The sequence below is a fragment of the Python bivittatus genome, unplaced genomic scaffold, assembly GCF_059951505.1.
Source record: "Python bivittatus isolate LINGU-HERP-01145 unplaced genomic scaffold, Pbiv_v1 ctg000660_np1212, whole genome shotgun sequence".
In the NCBI taxonomy this organism is placed as follows: domain Eukaryota; kingdom Metazoa; phylum Chordata; class Lepidosauria; order Squamata; family Pythonidae; genus Python; species Python bivittatus.
In genome coordinates this window covers 2,173,438-2,193,425 of record NW_028277092.1, presented here as the reverse complement: position 1 = coordinate 2,193,425, position 19,988 = coordinate 2,173,438, and the positions used below count along the sequence as shown (strand labels likewise).

General features: G+C 48.5%; 1 protein-coding gene across 1 annotated transcript; it reads right to left on the bottom strand.

Moving 5' to 3' along the window:
- Positions 1–9,075: 9,075 nt before the first annotated feature.
- RXFP4 (relaxin family peptide/INSL5 receptor 4) lies at positions 9,076–11,090 on the bottom strand. The gene has a single exon (XM_015891070.2). It carries the CDS (start codon positions 10,773–10,775, stop codon positions 9,618–9,620), a length of 1,158 nt encoding a protein of 385 aa, XP_015746556.1. The 5' UTR covers positions 10,776–11,090; the 3' UTR covers positions 9,076–9,617.
- Positions 11,091–19,988: the final 8,898 nt, after the last annotated feature.

Genomic DNA, 19,988 nt, shown 5'->3' with positions numbered 1-19,988 from the left:
CCTTCCTCCAGCCGCAGCACAGGGGCCCGCGTGTGGCTGCCTTTTTAATTTCCGACAATGCCACAGGGTGGGAGCATGCAGCATTGTTCAAGCCAAGAAATGCACTTGGCCTCTGAAGAGTACGCAGGGCAACCCCAAGTGGTAGTGCCAGGGAAGAGCTAATCGGATGTTTGGATTGTTACAGTCAAAAGACCAACAAACTGAACCACCTCTCTGTGCTCTGTATCCTGGAAATTGACTCGAAAGGTGACAGAAACCATTTCCAGAAGTTGTCAACTTAAATCATTCTAACTTGCAGGTGATCTATGAGGCCTGCAATTCTAGCCTGTATTAAGCTTATATGAATATACTGTAGCTAGTATTACGCCCAGTATCTTAAATCATTTTACTGATTTGTCACCTCAGAACTTGAAATATGCTTGCGACCTCTGGAAGAATTTGGCAGATCCAGGTGTTCGTATGCAGAGAAGCAGATGAAGGGTTTCTCCAGGCGTAGCTCATCCTCCAACTCGCAGGTCTAGGCAACTTTGCGAGCCTCTGCCGTTCTGCACATCATGAAGAAGACGATAAATCTTTTGGCTGATAAATCTGGGGAGAACAGTGTTGTGCAGGAAAATTCTGCATTTGTCCTTTCAGTTAAGTGAAATTGGCTTATGGAATATTTTTTCAAAGGAGCAGAGCATTTTGGGAAAATTGTCACTGGAAGATGTGGCTTTGAGAGAGAATTGTAGAACCAGAACTGTGGACTTGAGAGGTATCTTGAGGATCATCTAGTCCAGCCCTGGGGGATGTGAGTGTCCTGTCTTTCATTAGACCACCCCCCTTCAGCAACCCATAGTCTCCCCAGTTTCTCATGCTTTCCATGTCTCCCAGAGAAGAAATTGGGATGGAACTCTCTTCATTTTTTCAGGGAAATGTGGGTAGCCAGGAGGTTTCAGGGTGATATAGAGATGTATAGCAAAATGACCACCTTCCACACTGCATCTATCTAAGCAGTTTAAAATCACCATCTAGAGAAATGTGGAAGAAATTCTCAAGGGGAAGAAAACTTCTGAGGGCTTGCAAAGCATTTGTGGAAAGCAACCGATTGTGGGAGGGAGCAAGCCCTGAAGTGTAACTGCAGAGAGGACAGCTGGAGTGCAAGATGACCTTTGGTAGAGGGGGAATTGCAAGCTACACTCATCCATCTTCTCTCTCTTGTGCAGTGTTGGGAGGGGATACAAACTGAAATCTACTTCCTTCCAGAAGCATCAGAGCAGGCTGGGAGAACAAGACGTGCAGAGTCAGATTCCACTTTTTCTCTATTCAGATGTGTTAACTATACAAGTTCAGGAAGCTGGGAAGGAACCTGTCAGCCTCATGGACCTTGATCTTTCCTATCAAACACTGGAATCAGATATCACTGACAGAGACTGAGTGCTCAGAGGCACCTTCAGCAAATACTGGACAGTGCTAATAAAGATTTCCCATGAACGCTAGCTAGCACTGAAAATGTGACCTAGCCAGGTAACGAAATGTTTGCAAGAAAACAACCAAGCTCAGAGAACCCGAAGGGCTCCACAGTTCAGCCCTGAGCTACAGAGATTCTCTTCTATTGATTTCCCATGAACATTCCTTGAGCAAAATCTGCAAGCAGTTTATTCTGACCAAATCCAAAGTATATCATCCATAGCTGGAGTGTTTCTTCACTCCAGAACTTCTCTGGTTGCTTCAAATATATTTCTTTCTCCTTTTTTCTGCACAAAAATCATGTATTTCAACTATCAAATTGGGGGTGGGGGGGTCCATCCATCCATCCATCCATCCATCCATCCATCCATCCATCCATCCATCCCAGTGAATTGATTCAGGCTACCACTGATTTGTACATATGTGTCAATATGTATACATATATAAAAACATGATCTTGCTCTGTTATGTCAGGGGAGTTTGAGCCCATGAGTCCTAAGAAGTGGGGAAAGGAAGTAGGCTTCAGGTTCTGCCTCCTGTACATTAGATCCATGTCCTACCTGGCTGGTTAAGGCCTCCCAGGAGGAGACCTGTGGTTGGATCCCCATGGTGGTGAACACTTCTCTGAGGGAAAGAACCCTCATTCTACCTGTTTTGAAGGAGTGGGGGTTTATCCTCTCCTGAAGAAGCCACTGGTTTGATCCAACTGGATTGAACTGGACAGTTTTAATTGTCAGTGGACGATGTCTGGTGGGCTTGGGATGGGGGTCATACACTTGTCCTGGCCCTCCTGGATCTCTCAGTGGCTTTCAATGCCATCAATCATGGTATCCTTCTGGACCAGCTAAAGGGGCTGAGAGCAGGGTGCATGCTTCTTCAGCAGTCCTCCTCCTTCCTCCAGGGCCAGTTCCAGTCCCTATTGTGGTGGGGAGGGAGAGGTCTAGCTCCAGGCCTCTGCACTGCAGGGTGTCTCAGAGCTCCACCTTCTCCGCACTCCTGTTTAACAGCTACATGAAGTCATTGGCTGATGCCATTCGTTGGCACAGGGTTAAATACCCTCAGTATGCTGATGACACTCAGCTAGATCAGTCTGTCCTGGGCTGTCCAAGGTTCTGTCAGTGTCGAAGGCTGTAAGGTCTGGATGGGGAGGAACAGGCTCCAGCTCAACCCTTGCAAGGCCAAGCAGCTTTGGGTTTTAGGGCCCCCCGAGTCCAGTGATTTACTATCTTTAACTCTGGATGGGGTGGCATTCCCCCAGAATGAGTTATGCGCAAGTGGAAATCCTTCTGGACTCATGGCTCCTGTTCAAGGAACAGGTAGCAGCCATGGCCAGTGGGGCCTTTGCACAAATTCATCCTGTGTGCTAATTGCACCCTTTTCTGGAATGGGACGTTTTGGTCATGGTCGCTCATGCCTTAGTCACCTCCCAGCTGGACTACTGCAATGCATTCTACGTGAGGCTGCCCTTGAAGAGCATTTAGAAGCCGCAGCTGGTCCAGAATGCAGCAGTGTGGCCAGTTTGGGGCATACCATGGTGTGCCCATGTAACACCACTGCTTCATGGCTCCCAGCAGGCTTCCCAGTGCAGTTAAGGTGCTGGTGGTCACCTATAAAGCCCTACATGGCACAGGGCCTGGTTATCTGCAGGTCCGCCTCCCCCCGATGGCCTCTGTCCATCCCACCAGATCTGGCAGGGCAGCGATGCTCCAGCTGCCCAGTGACTAGGCGATGGCATCTAGTGGGCCTTTTCTGTCGCAGCACCTGCCCTCTGGCACAGCATGCCCTGGAATTCTGGGTGGGCCTGATCGGGTGGCCTTCCGGGAAACCTCGAGGAGCTGCCTTTCCTTCAGGCGTCAGGTTAACCAAGCCACATCTGGGATTTTGATTGTGAGGCCTTAGCTAGATTGTAATCTCAATTTTTCTATCGATCGTTGAGTTTTGATATTTAGATGGTGAGCCACCTGGAATTACTAAGTGAGATGGGTGGCTATATACATTTTATAAATAAATAAATGAACAGTGATGTATAGTGGTGATAGCAATAGTGTCAGTTGTCTCAAAATTGTCCCATTTTAAAACTGACAAAGGCTTAGATTTCCATTCTAAAACAATTATCCAATTGCTGTCAGCAAATGCTGCTTTTGCCTTCATTTCCCATTTTTTTAGTACCTTGGAGTTAGAATTTTTAAGATTCAATATATACCTGATCTTTTTCTAATTATTCTGGCAACAATTGCCATTTTTGAGAGCAGATTTCAAAACTTCCTTCAGATTCTGATACTATCCACATTTGTCTTGTTAATTTTTTTCAAACTGAATGGTGTTAAATACCATCAGAACTGAATTGTGAAATTTATAGAAATCTTGGCCATTTTATTTTTTTTCTAGTAAATCCCAATCCTACTTAGCAAATTGTGCTTCATCCTAGATCTATTTTTCATTAGTATCAAAACTAAGGCTGTATTTGCACAACATGCTAAACTTCATTAACTTCAAACTTGCTTGGTGCTTTGAGCGTCGTGCAAATTGAATTCATTGGTTCTTTAATTAAATATATTGTGCAAACACAGAACTGGATTAATTCAGTAGCTGAGTTTAAATAATGAAAGCACTCTCAATTTTGAAGAAAGCTACATAAAATTTTCCTATGGACCTGATGTGTCTCAGAATGATACCAAAATCATGAATGAATTAATGGATTATTTTTTCTAACAAGAAACGAAAGAGGCAGGGGTTAAGTTTAATTTTTGATGTGCAGCAAACACTTTGAAACCATTTCATTTCTCCAAATGTGTTTCTCCAGTACAGCACCCTTTACCCAGAATGCCCTGCAGACCTTCCCCTTCAGTAAACCAGGATTGTGCAAGGGACCGAGGAGGGCAAGAAAGGTGAAGAGCAAAACTAGTTGGGGTGGAGGAATTTCTTTCTTTGCTTTCTGTCCTGACTGTTGAAAATAGGGATATATTCGCTATCGCAAAGCACGAAGATTGAAGGTAATCTGCTGAAAAGCAGTTGATATAAAGCAAAATAGTTTTTTTGTGTGGCATAATTAACTGATGGAACTCATTGACAGCGGCTATTCCATTTCTCTTCGTGCAAGAAATTTTCCATCTCACTTTCTAGCCTCACAAGAATGTCCAAATAAACACACATGTGCACACAAAAGTAAATGCAGGGAAAATAATGAAATTTTTAAAACCCATTTGCATATACAGAATTGCAGCATAAAAAGCAATCATTAAATAAGACTCTACAAGCAATAAAGCAATCCATAAAACTGATTAAAAACCACTACTTGAACAAATTGCAACATACAAATTGGCCATAAAAGTCACCAGTCTAACTACTCTTAAAGCAGGGCCTTAATTCTTGACTAACTGCAGAAGAATATGGCTGGAGACAATCCTAAAACTATGTTTCACAGCACCCCCATTTCTGCGAGCCGTGATGTGGATATTGGCAACAATATGGGTCTCCAAGACTGTAGGTCGCTGTTTCACGGGGACAGGGAGTTCCAGTCTCGATTTTTGTGCCGTGAGGAACAGGCCACTCTCTGCTGAAACACACCCCATTCTGTTCCTCCCAAACCTTCAGAAATTAATTGTTTCAGGCCAACCTGCTGCCAGTTGGTTTAAAAAGCAGATGTGGAAAAGTTGCTATTTGGTTCCATATTTGCACGCACAATGAAAAGCACACAAGACAATCAGGAAGATTCACTTTGGGATGGGGCAGAGATAAGAGTGCAATTTCCAATGTTTGTCAGATGGAGGGAAAGAGGAAATTAAACTCAGTATCAGGTAATTGCATAGGGAGGGGAGACCAACCACTGGAAAAGCAAAGTGAATTCAGAATGGAGGCGGCCCTTGGGGATGGGCTATGCTCGGACGGTTGGATGGGGCAGGTGGCTCTTTAGATGGCACATTTCTGGAGCTGCCCGGCTTTTCCTCTCTGGAGTCTGTTGGGAAAGCCCCTTGTAGCCCAGGAGATTTAGAAATCACACCCTTAATCCTTGGTCACTTGCCCAGGGGTCCAGGGAAAGCTCTGGCTGGGCTCAGTTTCACAAGCACTTTGGTCAGGCAGGAGCAACACCGCTGTCAGTGGCAACTCTTCAGGACAGCCGTATCTCGCCTCCCACGTGGCCGCATGTTCCTCTTGGGATGGGAAGTACGGGGGCGAGGTGCCAATTTGCTCATTCTGTTGCAGAGCAAGAAGAAGGTACTTTCCCCCTCCTCTCTGGATGAATGTTTGGTTGGGAAACCATTGAGATCTCCCTGGGCTGTAGGAGAGGTGGGGAAATAAAGGCAAGAGCAGAAGAAAGCCCTTCTGTGCTCAGTGGAGAGTCTTCCATGGAGCTTTTTCAGATGGGGGAAGTAGGAGCAGCCAAGGAGGTTGCAGAATGAGGGAGAGGTTGCATTTATGGAGTTTTGAGGAACCAGTGGCTTCTTTCTCTGCAGTCCTCTCCAGCCCTCTGCAGCCTCCCTGGCTTCCTACATTTTAATTCGGTCCCAGGGGAAAACTTTTTCAGAAGGGGAATTGCAGGCAGCCAGGGAGGCTGCAGAGGGCTTGAAAGATGTATCTCAACCAACCCATCAACCGCAGGGCTCTTACCTTCTGTAGCCTCCAACATCAAGTCAGCCCAAACATTTCACCCAAAACAGCATTTTTTCATGTTTGCAAGCTTGCACAAAAGGAAGGACGGAAGGGAGGGAGGGAGACCAGGATGCCCCCCTCCACCGCCTCAGCAAATACCACATTTGCATTACAGACATTCTTGCAATAATTGATGAATTTGCCAGTTATTCCTGTTCCCTAGATTTCTGCCCCACTTTTTCTCCAGGGGTTCAAAGTCCCATGTTTACACTCCCTTCTCCAGACCACCCTGTGAGGTAGGCTGAGGCAGGCTGAGAGAAAGCAGAGGGGCCAAAGGGCTTTCCCGGAGACTCTTCGGGGACAGGCAGGTGAGCGTTTCCAGGGTTCCAAGGCATGCGCCTTGTGCTGGCTGGTGAAAGAGCACCGGTCCCAACACAATTCCCTCGCCTTGCCCTGGGAGTGGTGGAGTCGGTGTTTTTCCCCCAGAAATCTGCACCTCTTTTTTGACTCCCATAGCATTTGAATTACTCTAAACAGGAAAGAGAAAAGTGGGTTTATGGTGTTTGCTCAAAACCTGATTGCAGCTGTTTCACCTGGGAAGCTCCAAGGCATGACTTTGGCCTGGGTTGGTCCCTCCCTTAACTGCTCCACAAATCACAGCACAGGAGTGAAAAGAAATCCCTGGGTTTTCTCCCCCCTGCAAGGAAAGTGGGCCTGGTGGAGCCACGTTTGGAAGATGGTGTGACACCAACTTTGGCCGTTGTCACTATTTACACTTTTTTGAAAATAGAACGCAACCAAAGGCATTTGAGAAGTGCACCAAGTCTGTCACTCAGAGCCTTCCCTTGTCATTTGTGTCCTGCCGGTAGATGACTCACAGGTAGACTGCCTCAGAATGTGCAGGTTTCATTTAGCTTTTCTAATATACCTAAAACTCCAACCAACAGACCTGAACTTTCTGACTTTTGGCTTCCTCTGTGCATTTGTGTACAACACTGTCCTGGGAGGTAGCCTGACCTGGACTTTTGGTTGTGGATGCAGTGTTGTGTAAACACCAGCAGTATCCCTGCTGTACAATTCTCCATCTTGCCAAAGTCCTCACTGACCCTGGGCTGGGCACTCTCCATTTGGCAGCGTCAGGTGAGTTTTCTGCACCACCATTCTCAATGGGAAGCACGCGCAGCGCATAACCTTTCTTCCACTTGGCTGTAGTTCAGAGATGCCACTGCACACCTAGGGCAGCAGGAACCACGTATAAAGTTGAAAAACAAACACGAGTTTAGAACTGGTCTGGATCAACCTTTAACGAGCTCAGAAATGTGGGTGCAAAGGGCCCAGTCGTCCAGCTTTCAACCCGATCCCGGGCACTCTGGGCCACCTCATTTCTGGGAGACAAACCGGCACTTTGTGGAAGGCCAGGAGGATCTGCCAAGCCAGGACTGCCTCGTGAATGAGAGAGACCGAGGCTCTGGTTCAGGGACCCAAGTTTGATCCTGCAATTCCCAGATTATTGGCCGCACTGCGGTGCGGCACTGGCTTGCACGCTCCGGGGCCCTTCCCTCCAGTCCGGAATCCAGGGTTAGTGGGAGCAGAGATTTGCTCTGCCCGATTTGTATCCCTTGATCCGCATTCATAAAGAACGACCTCAACCGAAATAGGAACCGAACGCTGTCCGTTGGTCTGGGGACGAGTGCTTCGTGCCTCCCCTGCTCTTTCCCCAGGTCCCTGCTGATGTTAAGCTGGCGAACAGCTCGGTCAGTCTGAGACACTGACAGTCGCCCTCGGTGCTCGGCCGTTCCCCTGAGCTGCTTGGCCAGCGTTTTGTAAAAGAGCCATTTGGGGCTCTTAAAGAGGAGACAGGCGCGCTCCGAAGCAAAGCCCCGGCCCCTCGCTTGCTCTTTTTCCTCTCCTTTCCTTTCTTCCCTCTCCTAACTGCCTCGGGACCAGAAAGGTGCTGCGTGGGCAATTCCAGAAAATAAAAATACGGGGCTTGGGGTGTGTTCGCCAGCCTGGAAACAAGGCCCAGGGGAAGTTGGGGTGCTAGAAAGGCGCTGGGAAAGGCCCCCCCAGCAGGCTGCCTGGGACGCACCCCACAACCCCAGCTGCTCCCCCAGCCCCCACAGGCAGCCTCCTTCCATCCCGCCGGAAAGGAAAGCCAAGCCTGCCAGGGGCCCGTTGCCCACTCGGGCCGTGGGTGCCTTTATTCAGTGCTGCAACTGGAAGGAGGGGAGGCGGGGGCTGGAAGCACCTCTCCAGACCTTCACTCCCCCCCCCCCCCACGACTGCTCCGGCTGCCCCTCGCAGGACTGTTGGGAGGGCAGGCAAAGCCAGAGCTCTGTGTTTGGGCCAAGCAGAATGCAGGGTCAGCAGGGGCCATCCTGGCATACAGGGCTACAGACGGGGGAAGGAGCCTCTGTTCCTCGGCGTCGGTCAGGCTGGCTCTCCCATAACGCCAGCCGGGGCCCAGCGAAGAGGAAGGAGCTGACCCAGCGCAGATGGGATGCCTGGGGGGAGTTCAAGACAGGCCTAGGGAGACTGCTTTGGGGTAGCCCTGGCTGGCTGGGGATTGTGGGATTTGAAGTCCCTCTTAAGGGCACAAGTTGGGGAAATCAGCTTCAAGCCGCACGGTCTCTTTCTAGCCTCATTCAGATCTCAAGGGGAAACGTGAAATGGAAAGGGCTCAGCTGACATTCCCCCTCTCCTGTCAGAACGGGAAGAAGTTTGGCCCAGATTGGTTTTAAATAATCATCCCCTTAAAAATAGTTTTCTGCTGTATCTAGAGATGCTGCAAAGTATAAATCTGGGGCTGAAGCCCATGATCTTGTGATCCTGGTGGCCAACTAGTGTGTGTGTGTGTGTGTGTGTGTGTGTGTGTGTGTGTATGTGATTGGCCAGTGGGAAAAGGCCCAGCCATTTTAGGGACTAAAGTTAGCCATATCATGTCCTTTGGGGGGCTTCAGTGGGAAATGTTTATGAGCAGTTACAGTTGGGGTAGGAGCTCTCTGTTGAAATAATTGGGCAGCAATGTTAGGCTGGTTTGGCTCTAATGCTAAAACCATCATTTATTGATTAAACCACAATAGACAGATCCCCATTCCATGGTATGTACCCAACCATGGTTGACAAACCACAATGACAGATTACACAATTGCTAAATAAAAACCAAACCAATCACATTACAACTTAGAGCAGTGCAGAAGGTCAAGGATAAGCTCAGATCATGCTCCAGACCTCCACTTCGGTCTCTTCAAACCATCAGGGGCAGGGCCACAAAACTATCTCGAAATCCTGTTCTCTAGTTGGAAACCTCTTTTCCTCTTAATTCTAGATGTCAGGTAGAAGATGATGCAATGGGTCACTGGAGAAAGCAATGCAACTGGATATAGTCAAGGAATTTTCTTGTGCCGTTAAAGTTGCTGAGGCTGAGTTTCAACTGTGAATGCATGTCCTGAGTTGCACAGATCCTCAATTTGATAAAGCCCTGACTGGAACTACGATCATGGAATTTGGGGTCAGGTCTGAAGCATCTTCCTCAAGGTCCAGATGATCCCCACCCCTAGTCCTCTGGCAGCAGAGTCTTACTTTTCTGGTTCCAAGATGGTAGAGAGGACGGTATCTTCCTTTGCTCCCCTTTGAGGATTGCCGGGAACATTCAAGGAGCCAAGAGGGAGACCCACCAGCGCACCCCCCTCCCAGATCTTGCGGGAAGAGAAAGACTGGTACGAAACGATGGAGGACAGCCTGCGAAAGGTATCCTTCATCGCTTCTTGGAACTCATGGCGGATCAAGCAGTAGAGGATGGGGTTGAGGCAGCTATTGGCATGAGCCAAGCATGTGGTCAGGGGGAAGACATACGCGTGGAGATAGTGAAAGGTGTAATCCATGGGCAGAGCCTTGAATTTCACCAGAATGCCCCAGACAGTGACCACGTGGTTAGGGAACCAGCAGATGAAGAAGCAGCCGACCACAAGGCGGACAGTGGAGGCAACCTGGTTATGCCGCGTTAGGCTGTGGCTGGTAATGTGGTGGATTCTGAGGAACCGGAGGAGGAGGAGGTAGGAAGTCAAGATGACCACCAAGGGGATGGCAAAGGTGAACACTACTCTCTGGAGCTGGTAGATTCCCAAGTGATACGGGCTGGGGAATTGGAAGAGGCATAATTCCACCCCGGCAACGCTTACCACTCTGGCATAGACAGCAGTCGGTATGGTGATCCCCACCGCCATGGCCCAAATAGTGGCAGTGATCCATTTGGCCACCCGAGGTGTCATCCTTAACCCATCCTTGATAGCCGAGACTACTGACCAGTAGCGGGTGACCCCCATGGCCGTGAGCAAGAAGACATTGGCGTAGATGCTCAACAGAGTCAGCGAAGGAACTGCTTTGCACATGGCTTGGCCGAAGGGCCACTTGAAATCCAAGGCCATCTCTGTTGCCCAAAAAGGCAGCATCAGGGAGAACTGGAAGTCAGCAGCCGCTAAGCCGAAGACAAAGATATTAATGGCTGCTGTGGACCTCTCCTTCTGGATCCAAATGAGGTACATCACGAGGCTGTTTCCCAAGAGACCCACTGCACACACCAACAGGTAGACTATGGTGATCAGTATTCTCATGCCAAACGAAACATCCGACGAGACCAAGGCGGCGTCATCGCCGAGCAGCTCAAATATCCCTATCAAGGACCTGTTTGTGACGCTGACATTCCACTCAGGATCCCAAAGCCCATTCACATCCATCTTTGAGAAAAGGATGGAAATGGATTCCCTGAAAGGTCCTTTTCCACAGCATCTGTGACCATTGCGCAGTGGAGGCCGGGAAGGTGCAGGATCTTCCCCAGGAAAATGTCTGTAAAGATTATCCACAAGGAGAGATGCTCCACAGAGCTGCCATTGTGGCTTGCTTGTGATGAAGTCAGACGCATTGGCACAAGGACGCTGCTTCAGGGCCTCCAGCCCTCCTTTCTTTCTCCCTTTTGCTAAGAAATGGGGAATTCCATCTCTTAGCTTTCCTTTGCTCTCCAGGTCCAGGCTGGAGCCCAGATCGCCAGCCGGCTGAGAAAAGAGAAGCGGACTGGGAGCTGAACTCGCTGGCCACGCCTTGCCTGGAGACCAAAGACAGCCTCCCCGTGGGATGGCCAGGCCAGGGCCCCTCCTGTCCTCACCTGGCGTGCCTGTGTGTACTCTGGGTTCCACTCCTTATCTCCAGTTGCACACGCAAGTTCTTTATAGGGGGAGCTTTGGGAAGCCAACCTCCAGCAGGTACTTTGTGCTCAAGTTGGCGTGAGATTGGCAGCACCTGTGCCCAAACCCTGCCTTTGGGGAAGACTCGCGGCTTACGGAAAAGGGCCTGTTGGTGGGGAGGAGGGTTCCCAAGCACTACAACTGTAACGGAGAAGCCTTCTGTTTTGTCCAAACGCTATGGGAGATGGGAAACAAGCAGGCTGAAGAGAATGCCTCTGAGTTTGTGCAGTGAGCCTCTTCCGTGCTGCTGAGTAGCTAGATGCTCTAGAGTCTCCATGGCTGCTGTCAGAAAGCACACACTTCGCCTAATGGCTTAGGCTGGTTCACACAATAACCCAAACTGTAATCTAGACTCCATGAGGGCCAGAATGGTGGTTGACGTTTTAGACCAGAACTGGGAGAACCAAATTCAGGTTCTCCTTGTCCATCCACAGCAACTCACAGAGTAACGTTGGGTGAGTTTCTCTTTCTCTCTCATCCGACCCACCTCTCAGGGTTGTTGTTTTGCAGAAAAATGGAAGGAGATGCTGCCTGAACTCCTGGAGTCTGACAAAAAAGATATTACTCTGAGAAAGAAGCTTCAGGCAACACACTGTGCCGCAAAAATAACAGCAGCAACACCCGAGCTTAGTATGTGGAGTTGTAGCCGTACTCTGCAAACAAAGCCATGGCTAAAACATTGTTTTTAAATTCATCACACTGCTTGTAAAGTTTAAACAGGGTTGGAATACGGGAGTTGGAAAGGCGGCTCTTTTGCAGCTGTCCAAGCTCCTTCCAGTCACGCCATCTGGCTTCAGCAATCTCGTTGCCCCCGTTTTAAATTGGGAAGTCCCTTTTTTTAGCTTCCCAAGCAAGCTTGACAGCATTGCAGTAATGAAAAGGCCATATTCCCTCCCCAAACTTGGAAGATCCTAGCCTTGCCCATGAGAGCAGGAGTGCCCACAGGAGGGTCAAAACAGTCAAGATGGTGGCCCTAATCAGGTGATCAAAGCCCCACCTCTTTGCAAGAAACTGCAGGAGAATGATGCTAACGTGGGGACCAGACCTGAACAAACCCAGATGCTTGCTTTGCCTCCACGTCTATGCCAACAGCACCATCACAGGCCTCAACAACTTGACGTGCAAGATTAGAGGCGCCGTCACACGCTCTCCCTCTAATGTGAAGTATGCCTCGTCTGCCGGCCTGCTCCTCTCGAGTCTTCCCCGGGGGTCTCCTTGGGCTTTCAGGGACCTGCCTGGGATGATTTCATCTGGATCCCTGCTCGGGACAGGTTGGGCTAGATGGCCTCGAGGACCCCTTCCCACTACACACTGCCACAGTCTGCAGAGGCTGCTGGTCTTGACGGTTCTACCCCGGGGGCTCCTAAGGCAGCCTGTTCTCCTGCATTCGCCTCTGCGAACGCTCCAGAGCATCAGAGGCTCCAACCGGGCCAGTGCACGTTGCCCGAGAGGGTCCTTGCTGGAACATCTCCAGGCGTCAGACCTGAAGCAGATGTTGAAATGCGGACTGGGGAAAGCATGCTTTCCTCTGGGTGTGGCAGAATCTTTCCAGGGCTCCCTGGGTGGTTTTTTTGAGGGGGGGAGAGAAGCCATTGGGCACCGACGTGACCCAGGGCAGCCTCGAGGCAGGAGTCAGTAAGGCAGAGGGGAGGCCTGCCCTGCTATTGCTTCCCTGACTGCCCAGCGAGGCGACCGGAGGATGCCAGAGCGTGTGGCTGCTGGGGAGGACGTAGCCCATGGCCGGAGAGAGTAGATTTCCGTTTGAAGAGACTGACTTCTTTCCTCAACTCCTCTCTCTACCAGAGGAAGGCCCATGGGGAGAGGGCAAGGGAAGAAGAACATGAGCTGCCAAGCAGGAGGCTGGTTGCATCCTTTCCCACGCATCTCAAGGGGACCCTGGCCAGCCTTGCCCTCCCAGCAGCCCCCCCTACCTTCTTGATTGCACTCGGGTACTTGCATCTAAGCGCCGCCAGCTCCAGCTGGAGAACCTCCAGCTTCTCTTCCTTTCTGGCCAGGCTGGCCGCCTGGTGCTCCTCTGCCAGTGGAGGCTCCCCAGCTCCTCCTCGGTGGTGCCGGCCTGCCAGAAGGGGAGGTGGGTCAGCTCAGGTGGAGCTGGGAAGTCATGCGCTGGGCGTGGTGTCCACACCTGCTCCTCTGGTACCTGCTGCATCTGCTTTTGGGAGCGGACCAGCTTTTTCTCCAGCTGGACCACTTTGTTCTGGGCTAGTAGCAGCTTCCTCTGCAGGAAGGAGACCTCCCGCACGCCTTCTTCCAGTTACCAAGAATGGAGGGAAGAAGGGGGCGAACGGAGAGAGAAGCCACCCTGCCTGGTCCTCGGCAAGCGAAAATGGCATCAGTGTCAGGGCAGAAGCAAAGTTCATGCTGGCCTTTGCCCAGGTTGCGCTAATGAGGGGAAGAACCAGTCAAAAACCTCCCAAGTTCCCCCTTCACTCATGCCCCTCAAGGGCATCCACTTTGTCTTTCAGCAGTTGGTTCTCCAGCTGCGGTCTTTCGGTTACTCCCCACCAATGGCCGGGAAAAGAAAAGAGACCAACAGAAAAAATTGCCGTCGGCCAGGGAATGACGAGCCTGGCACATCTCCCGTGAAGGGTCCTGTTTCCACAGTCCAGGGCGCTGCCCCCCCCACTTCCCCTCTCCTGTCAGCCGGCCATTTTCTTTGAACTGCTCTATTAACTTCTGGCCCCACTGCTCCTTCATCTGCCTGGTTTTGGTCATTATTATCGTGATTGTATGCATTCTTGAACATACATTTCTCTTTTTGTTGTTGGTGGTGAACTACACAGCAAAGTTTGGAGACCTGTGAATTTAGATGTTGCTACATTTCAATTCATTCATTCCTCGGCTGCTGCTGTTGCTGCTGTTCAGCACTTTGACTGAAGTGGTTTATACATTCATAAAGAAAAATAAAAATAAATACGTCTGAAAATGGGGAATAATGGAATATGTAAATTAAATGAAACAAACTGAATTTCTCTTTCATTCCTAATATAGAGATCAATCAAGCCTAGAGGTATGTACTGGGCTAACCCTGTGAAGGGTACAATGGAAGAGCTCCGGGTTCAAAGAACTTACCTGCTCTTCCATTTCCCTGTGGTTGACAATCAGCTGCTCGTGAGAATTGGCGAGATCCTCCTTCAGCTGGAGCACTTTGAGCTGGGTCTCCCACACTCTTCCACCTGCTATTCCCACAAGCTGGTATTTCTCTCCTCAAAGATTGACTAATCTTTCCTTGGTTGTAAAGCCTCTGCAGGGTATCTATAGCAGCATCTTGATGACCTTGGCTGGCCTTGAAAAAGCTAAGCAGGGTGAGTCCTGGTTAACTCTAAACACAAGACTATGAAGGTATCCCAGGTCTGGAGGCTGGACAGGGTAGTAAAAAAACATCCCAGAAGGAGATAGTGGCAAATTCAAGGTCAAGAGAAGCCACTGTTCCTCTCTGTTCTATGTTGGTCAGACCTCATCTAGAAGACTGGGTTCAGTTCTGGGCACTGTGTTTTAGGAAGGACATTGAGAGACCAGATCATGTCCAGGGAGAAGCAACCAAGGGGTTAAATGGTCCAGAAAGAAAAATGTAACTTAGGAGGAATGTTTGGAGGCTTTGGAGATATTTAGCCTGGAGAAGAAAGGCTGCAGGGAGACATGATTGCTGTCTTCAAGTCCCTGAATGAGTGTCATGTAGAAAATGGGCAGAATTATTCAAAGTTGTTCCAGGAGGCAGCTCAAGGCATAATGGACAAGAAGAAGATAGAGTTTGGTTGGACTTTGGTTGGATACATTTCCTAAAGTAAGAATTGTGCCACAGTGGAAGACTCTCCTTGGCTGGAGAGATTTAAGTAGAAGCTGGAAGGACACCTGTCAAGGAAGCTGTTGCAGTGGATCCCTGCACTGGGAACGGGGTTGGACTAAGATTTATTTATTTGTTTATTTTATTTACTGGGTTCTAAATGCTCTGATCCAAAAGTACTCGAGTTCCTTATGATCCTCCTTCAAGCAAGCCAGTTAAAATACTGTAAAAGTGAAAGAACAATATTCCAAAATAATGATTAAAACCTACAGTAAAATGCCCAATGTCAGCTTTCCTGAAGCTGAACAGAAGGAAGGGAGGCTCATTCTGGGAGGGAAGTAATCTCCAAGGCGCCTTTCACCCCTCACATGCTGTGGGTCTCTGGTTCTGTTGCCATGAAGTCCTTGGGAGTCCAGCTCAACGCTGGGGCATCTTGACCACTGAGATCTTTTTCTCTTTCCTCCTAATCAAGGACTCTGAAGTCAGCTAATACAGTACTTATATACAGAGTGACTGCTTACCAATAATCCAGGTTTCGCAGCTTGTCAACTCATCAGCTGTCCTTCAAGTGTCCCAATCAAGGTCATCTGGGGGACGCTGCCCTAAATCCTGCCCACAACTAAGCATAACACATGTCATCAAGGGTATCTGGTACTTGAACAGGGGGATGGTTACAAGGCACCCTTTCAAATCAGCTCTACATTGGGAACCTGAGGGTAGGACAAGAAGCAATGGGTGGAAGCTCATCAGAGGGAGATCCAACCTCAAAATAAGGAGGAATTTCTTGACAGTGAGAACTATTAAGCAGTGGAACAGCTTACCTCCTGGAGTTGTGGGTGCTCCATTGCTGGAGATTTTCAAGAAAAGATTGGACAACCATTTGTCCGAGATGGTATGAGGACTCCTTCCTTGGGCAGGGAGTTGGACTAGAAGACCTCCAAGGTCCCTTCCATCCTATGATTCTATGATTCTAGAACTTGCTGAAATCTAGAACTTCTCCAGGTACAAACCACTCCTGGTAGGACACAATCTTTTTTCTTCACAATACAGGATTTCAGCTCACTGCACCACTAGATGGTGCTCACTGGCTTTAAAAAAAAATAAAAATAAAGGTTTTATTGTTGTTTCCTTTAAAATGACCCTTATTCTGCAACATTATGAACTTTCAGGCATTTTAATCGTAATTATTATTAAAATTGTAATCATGTTCTTCATTAACATCCCAATGTCATAATCCATATTAATGTTAAGCTAGACAACCCATGACCTGTTGGGTCATTGTTTCAGAGATATTTCCTTACCAGATTCCTCAGTGCCTTCAACAATGGCAGGGCTTCTAATGTACCGGAAAAGTTCTTAAAAATTCAAGGAGATATTCATGTATCTGCCTTGAAAGTAGCCAATGTTGAACAGTATAGCACAGTCAAACATCAGGAGCTGACCACAGGAAATGTTTTATGACCTTGTGTATTACGTCATAAAATATTTTATGATAATTTTATGTCATAAAATGTGTTATAAAATTGGCCAAATTTCAATTCTACAGGAGTCATGGGTCTTGGATTTTGGACGGATTCTGTAAGTTAGCGTATTAGAGGTACTTGGGTTTAAAAATTGTTGCCCTACAATGCAGCATTTCACCCAGTTAAAGACAAACAGGACAGTTCTAGTAGTACGTATATAGATTAATATATTTTTTCAAGGTGACACCTGAGACATCGCACATGATTGCACAGGGGTGCTCCTCACCCGTCCGGCATGCTGCCCTCTGCACTAGCTTGCACACCCGTGTTGCCCTGCAAGCTGAATTGGGCCAGAAGAGAGTGGCACCGCTGGGGGAGTCCCACCCCTCTCCCTCCAAACCGCCACGGAACAGCCTGTCCGGGAAAGGCGATGGCCTTGCAGGAAAGGAAGGGGAGGCTTAGCAGGCACTGCTGCCCCTTCCCCAAGCAGTCCCGTGGATCTTGCAGCACTCCGTCCAGATCCCAGCCTGGACTTCCCAGCCTGGAGGCAGTGGCCGGATGGCTAAGCGTTCTGCGTAGACGGCTGCCAACCTGGACTGAAGGAGGGAGCACGCCAGGTGCACAAAAGCCACCAAAGCTCATTCTGCAGTGACTGAGGCTCTGGGGGAAGACTTCAAGAATGGCCAGCAGGATTGATAAAGCAGCACCCATGGGTGCCCAGAGCCTGTGACACTCCTAATGGAACCCACAGAATTCCCTAATTAAATAAAAATAGTTTCTAAACGAGAGGTGACCAAAACCTTGAGAGAGCCGTGAGAGAATGCCAGCCTCTCTTGTGGAGTGCTCCCCCGGCAGAGAAATGCACCCTGCCACTCCACTGCCACTCGCACTAGGGGAGGAATGCTTTTGAGCTCACCCCAAATCTGCCACCGTTGAACTGGAAGGAGGGAGGCAGCTTTCTAATCAGCCTTGCTGCTGAAGCCACGGGGCTGGTCTGTGGATGTGCATCTGTGCAAAAAGATCTTGCGTTGGAAGAGTCCCCACTCTGAGGTGTCCTGGGAAAATGCACCTCCTGTTGCGATGGGCAAACCCCCTTTCTGCGGTTCCTCTCTCTGGGGCTGCCAGCTCTCTGCAGCAGCGAAGCAGTCGGGATGGCAGCTTTGGCCCACCTACAGACCAAATGCAGCTGATACGTGGCACGTGGATCTCCTTATTTGGTTTCTATTCCTCCTTTCTTTCAGGACTTCAGCATGGCATACCTGGTTCTCCAGAACAGGCACACCCATCGCAGTCCAGGCTCGATATTCCCCACTGGCTGGAAGAGGTGGACTCGATCCTGTGTGTGCACTTTGCACACTGCTGCACATGCACCGCAATGTGTTCTTTGGCCACCTTCCATGGCCAATGCCACCACCTTGGTGCCTGGCTAGCTCTCTTAAGGCACATCTAACAATCACACATGGCCTTTGCCCACCTGTGCTCTTGTTTCTTTTCAACTACAGTTGGTCAACATTGAGAGAAAACCATTTTACCTTTGCAAAGGTGGCTTCTTTGCCTACCTGAAAATACAAACCAACCAGTAATTCAGGCAAAGCAAAAGGCGTTTATTAAGGGGGGGGGCAAGTCTTTTTATAGGGTACAGAAACAAGTCATGCATCCATTTAGTACATGTGATACGTCAGAAAGCAACTAATCAAACAGTAAAAGACACTGATTGCACATGAGAATTGCACAGTAGAAAACACTGATTCCAGACAACGCTCCACAAGCGGCAAACGCATGGGTTATGCCGGTCTGAGTCTTTAAAACCTGCAGGTGTGTTCAAGGACTTTCAGAAGACGCTCTCCATTGTTCAGTTGCTGAAAAGGCAAGTTCTCAAATACGCCAAAGGAAACGGCCTCAGCCCAGAAGGAAAACTTGCTTTCCTAGAGTTAGAAAAGAGGCCTAGATTGCCATGTTAAAAAATGCTAGTATCACCTTTTCAAAATGCTAATAATGAAGCCTAAAATTCCAGGTAACGTAGCCCTGAGAGTAGGCTTCCCTCTCGCTCGGCTCGCTGACTCTCTCATCTGCTGTATTCCAGGAATGGATGTAAAGGGGGGTCCTGCGCTGGTGGCTTCGGCCTGGCAGAGTCGGAAGCACCACCACCTTCTAGATCAGTGTTGTCCAAACTTGGCCACTTTAAGATGAGTGGACTTCAACTCCCAGAATTCCCTAGCCAGCCAAGCTGGCTGGGGAATTCTGGGAGTTGAAGTCCACTCATCTTAAAGTGGTCAGGTTTGGACAACACTGTCCTAGATGGACCTTTGCCTGCAAGAGGCGAAGTCAGAGCACGTGTTTTGGGGGGGGCACAACTTCACTTTGCTTCTGCTTTCAGCGCTGGGATCCGTTTCAGTTCTGACAGAAATTCAACCCAACTTCTTCCTCTGTCTGACGGTGTGCATCTCGTGTAACTGCTAAAGGTGTTTTTAAAAAGGCGGCCTTGTCTGGCTCCCTTCCCATGATGCTTGGCTGCAGGGTTGCCATCTTGCGGGGCAGCAGCTGAGCGGCCATTTTGTCTCCCGGATGGGATCGTAGGGCTTGGGAGGCCTTGTTTTCCCTTTGGTAACGAAACTCTGAAGCTTCAGCAGCCCAGAAATGTGATTGTGTATCTGTCTCTCTTTCCCTCCCTCCCTCCCTCCCCACCTCTCTCTTTGAGAAAGAGGAATGGCTGGAAGTAACCCCAAAAGAACAAATGGTCTTTTTCGGCCTCAGTCAGCTTTCCATGGCACTTAAGTTATAAAGCAGGAAAATCCTTACCTAGAAATAACTTAAAAGTTAACTGTGAGAGGCTTTAATTAAGACTGAAAACTATCCAGAGATCTCTAAAGTGGCTGTGTTTCTTATAGTAAACCAAATCAATCTCTCTGTTTATGAGCAAATGCATCTAATCGACATCATAATTAGTTCTAAAAGTGGCATCGCTTTCATCATTCTGCTAGCTTTAGATATCAAATCACAACATAAAACATAATATTTAACCCTTAAAAACATACACAACTTTAAATACATGGTTAAGAAAAAAACATTTAACTTGATGTTTGGAATATTCAATGTAGGCACCAGGAAAGTCTCTCTCAGGCAGGGCTGCGGAGTCAGAGTCAGAAGCAATTCTTGGGTTACTGGAGTCGGAGTCGGTAAAAATGTACTGACTCCGGCGCCTAATAAATTTAAATGGTATATAATATACATAATATGATATGTTAAAATTTCCTATTTCATAAATAATAATTTGATTAACCTATTTTTTTCAGGATATATTTAAATTTTAACTTCTCTGCAAATTTCAAAATATAACATATTTATTTTTTAGCTTTTATCCTTTGTTTAAACTATAAGGTTACTGAATGTTTGTAATTTCTTTAATAAATGCAGTAAAAAAACCAGAATGCCTTAGCTATA

What these genes read in the sequence shown, in the direction of transcription:
- RXFP4 (XM_015891070.2), bottom strand. Translation starts at nt 10,775, where the DNA reads ATGGATGTGAATGGGCTTTGGGATCCTGAGTGGAATGTCAGCGTCACA.